Below are 3382 nucleotides of genomic sequence, written 5' to 3' on the forward strand. Positions count from 1 at the left end.
TACGATTTCACTGGTTATCGTAATTCACTTGCTATCAACCTCAAATACTTTTCCTCGAAAGATAATAAATTGAGAAGAAAAAGCTCGACAAAAGTTGGAAAAAAAAAATAGAAGGTAAAATTATCCTCAATCTAATTAATATTAAGGCAGGCATTGGTCTTTTTCCAAATCTGTTCTAAAAACCATGATGTGTTTTAGTTGTTGCTTAAAAAAGAAGCAAGGAAGTGGCTGAGGAAGGCAAGTACGTACGTATAGCTGAGGAACAATTTAATCCATTTGATTTAATCATCATCTTAATTTGCAGGGTCCACCAATAATTCCATGGGGGAGAGAGGGTCAAATTATGGAGATGGGTAGCCAATCATAAATAAACGTTATGTTGCAATATAAATTTAGATTATCTTAGATTCTGAAGGTAGAAGGACACTAAGAAAAATCCTGGTCTTCTGTTCTGGCACTTTCTATTGCTTCAATATTTTATGCTTAAAGTTTCAACCTTTATTATTTTTTAGAAAAAAATTTCTCCTTTTTGAATCCTGGGGGACATTGTTTCTCCTCTAAGTCAGTTTTCCTCTGCCATTACAGTCTCCCTCTTCTTGTGTGTATATATAAAATCACTCTCATTATTATTGTCAAGTGAGCAGAAAAGAGTAGCTAACTTTCAAACTTGTCTCATCAACACATAGAAACATGGGGAGAGCTCCTTGCTGTGACAAAGCTAACGTGAAGAAAGGTCCATGGTCGCCGGAGGAAGATGCCAAACTCAAGGCTTATATAGAGGAAAACGGCACCGGTGGCAACTGGATTGCCTTGCCTCAGAAGATAGGTTAGTAATTAGCAATCAATTGCTCAACTTCAGTTTTATATATTAAACCTTCAAAATATATATATATATAGTCTAAATTGATCTCTTTGTTTCCAGGGCTTAAGAGATGTGGCAAGAGTTGTAGGCTCAGATGGTTGAATTATCTTCGACCCAACATTAAGCATGGAGCGTTCTCTGAGGAAGAAGATAACATAATTTGCAGCCTTTACATAAACATTGGTAGCAGGTAATTAGCTTTATATGGTTAAAGACCTTTCTTGGAATTTGAGCAATTGAAAACTTCAATTACATATATGCTTTCTTTGAATGCGCAGATGGTCTATAATTGCAGCACAATTGCCTGGAAGAACTGACAATGACATCAAGAACTACTGGAACACGAGGCTTAAAAAGAAACTCCTGGGCAAGCAGCGAAAAGAGCAACAAGCTCGGAGAGCTAGCTGGCTCACCGTTAAGCAAGAAATGAAGAGAGAAAGTGGGGATTATATGCTTCCTGGAATGGTGAGCCAACCCCCATACTGGCCACAGCAACCACCAGTCATACCTTTTACAACCACCACAAATCAAGATCCTCCTCTTCCTAAAGACCAAGAATCCATCAAGAATTTGCTTACCAAACTAGGAGGAAGATTCTCAGATGATCATCACCCACAATCAAGCACAAGCACTCCAATCCCCAATCCCATGAATTCTTCTCGGTACCCTCTTGATGTTTCTTTCGCTCAAGATCAACTATATGAGAATTCCATGAACAACACGGTTTCACCTGCATCTTCCATTAGTCCAATAAACAGCACTTGTTCTCAAGTGACAAATAGTACCCACTTTAACACCAACGAAGCCGCTGTTCCTAATGATATGTTCCAAGGGCTTGATGGTTTCACAGATGAACTACGTGAGCTGATCTACAGCAACAATCAACAAATAATGAATGGGTTGGAAGGGTTTTATGGAACGGACAATATGGTCGATGGCAGCAGTACTACTGGGAGTAGCTCCGTTGAAAGTAGCAGCTGGGGAGACATATATTCTCTAGGCTTTCCTCAGCTTGTCACTGGATTTGAACCTTGCCAACAAAACATGCCACAAGCTTCTACCTATGGTGAACAGTACTGTACATGGGCGGTGTAAATTAGTACCTATTAGGGAAATTTAATTTGATGTCAGAATCTCTTTCTTAATAAACATATGCAGAGATTATTGTTTTGTTTTATGATTTTGACATTTGTTTTTCTTCAGCTTTTCCTCTTCTGGGTTCTCTTTAACTTTAAGTTCTAAAATTAATGTGATCAGATGCAGTTGATTAGTCCAAATTTGCTTTGCACTTTGAGAACGATAGTCATAAATTGCGAACTTCAATATCTTTATATTATATTTCTGATCTCCCTGGATCAGTACTGTCTGAAGAACTTTATGGTATATTTCTTAATTACAATGCAAAAAGAAGGTACATCTTTTCCCCCCTCTTTGTAACACATGGATTGAATTCCAATATCTGCTATAAAATCCCCCTCCTAGGTATCCATGAAAAAAGCACAATAGTAAAGTTAAGGTGCTTAGACGTTTTGGCCTTAACCTCCTAGGCTCTAGCAAATTGGATATCTGACAATGGCTGCATTCTTTTATTACTATCTCCCAGCCTGCAAATTAAAACATTGGAAGAGCTTTGAATGCACATGTTAGGCATAAAAGATTATAAAGGTTGGTATTATATTTTTGTTTTCACTTTTTAAGGCAATCCCATAAGTTCTTCCACTCCTTGATTTAAGGCATCTGTTTAGTTATAATAACAATAAATAAAATAAAATAAAAATATTAATTTGTTGTGTCAAATGATTAGTAGCTCAATGAAATAAAATCTTGATTGAAATAAAAATTTAAGTTCGAATTAGGGGAGAAGGTTTTTTTTCTTTTTCTAAAATTAATTCAACTTTTAACTTCAAAAATTAATGTAATTACTGAATAGTATCACCTAAATAGAAAACAAAATAATCATTTATTGCTCTCGCTTATATCTAAAACGATTATTAATTTCCGAAACAGTTACTTCCACTTAGTTAAATAAGACAGATTACGTAGAAGAGAGATAAGATGCTGGCCACAATGTTCATGGTGAACATTATTAAAGCATTTAAATACTATATATATAGCTTTTCCCCTTATTGAATATGGTAGGTGTTTGATGGTGCATATTATTTGATTTGATGTCTTTTGATCCTTGTAAAAATGGGATTTGGGTTGCCTTGCATTACCTTCCTTTGTTGGAAACAAAATCTAAAGACAAAAGCTGAATCTTTTTCGTATAATAATCAATGTTTCTATCTTTCAAATTACAAGTTTTGTTTATATATGTCGGAGACTCCATGGAACTAAAGCATGCATGCACTTTCTTTCATTCATTTAAATATGGCCATCTATCTTTATTTACTCGCCAACACAAAACAGGAGAAAAGCAAAAAACTACAATGGATTTTTCTTTCTCTTCTTTTCTTTATCGAAACATTAACAAGTTTAAGAAAATTTACCAAGAAAATTCAAGGGTGGAAAAGACAATTC

The 3382-nt window shown here is 35.3% G+C and overlaps 1 protein-coding gene across 1 annotated transcript; it reads left to right on the forward strand.

Moving 5' to 3' along the window:
* The first annotated feature begins 399 nt into the window (after positions 1 to 399).
* Positions 400 to 2139, forward strand: LOC107898980 (transcription factor RAX3). The gene is made up of 3 exons (XM_016824565.2): positions 400 to 826; positions 923 to 1052; positions 1141 to 2139. Exons 1-3 carry the CDS (start codon positions 691 to 693, stop codon positions 1955 to 1957), a joined length of 1083 nt encoding a protein of 360 aa, XP_016680054.1. The 5' UTR covers positions 400 to 690; the 3' UTR covers positions 1958 to 2139.
* Positions 2140 to 3382: the final 1243 nt, after the last annotated feature.

Source organism: Gossypium hirsutum, chromosome A11 (assembly GCF_007990345.1).
Source record: "Gossypium hirsutum isolate 1008001.06 chromosome A11, Gossypium_hirsutum_v2.1, whole genome shotgun sequence".
Lineage (NCBI taxonomy): Eukaryota > Viridiplantae > Streptophyta > Magnoliopsida > Malvales > Malvaceae > Gossypium > Gossypium hirsutum.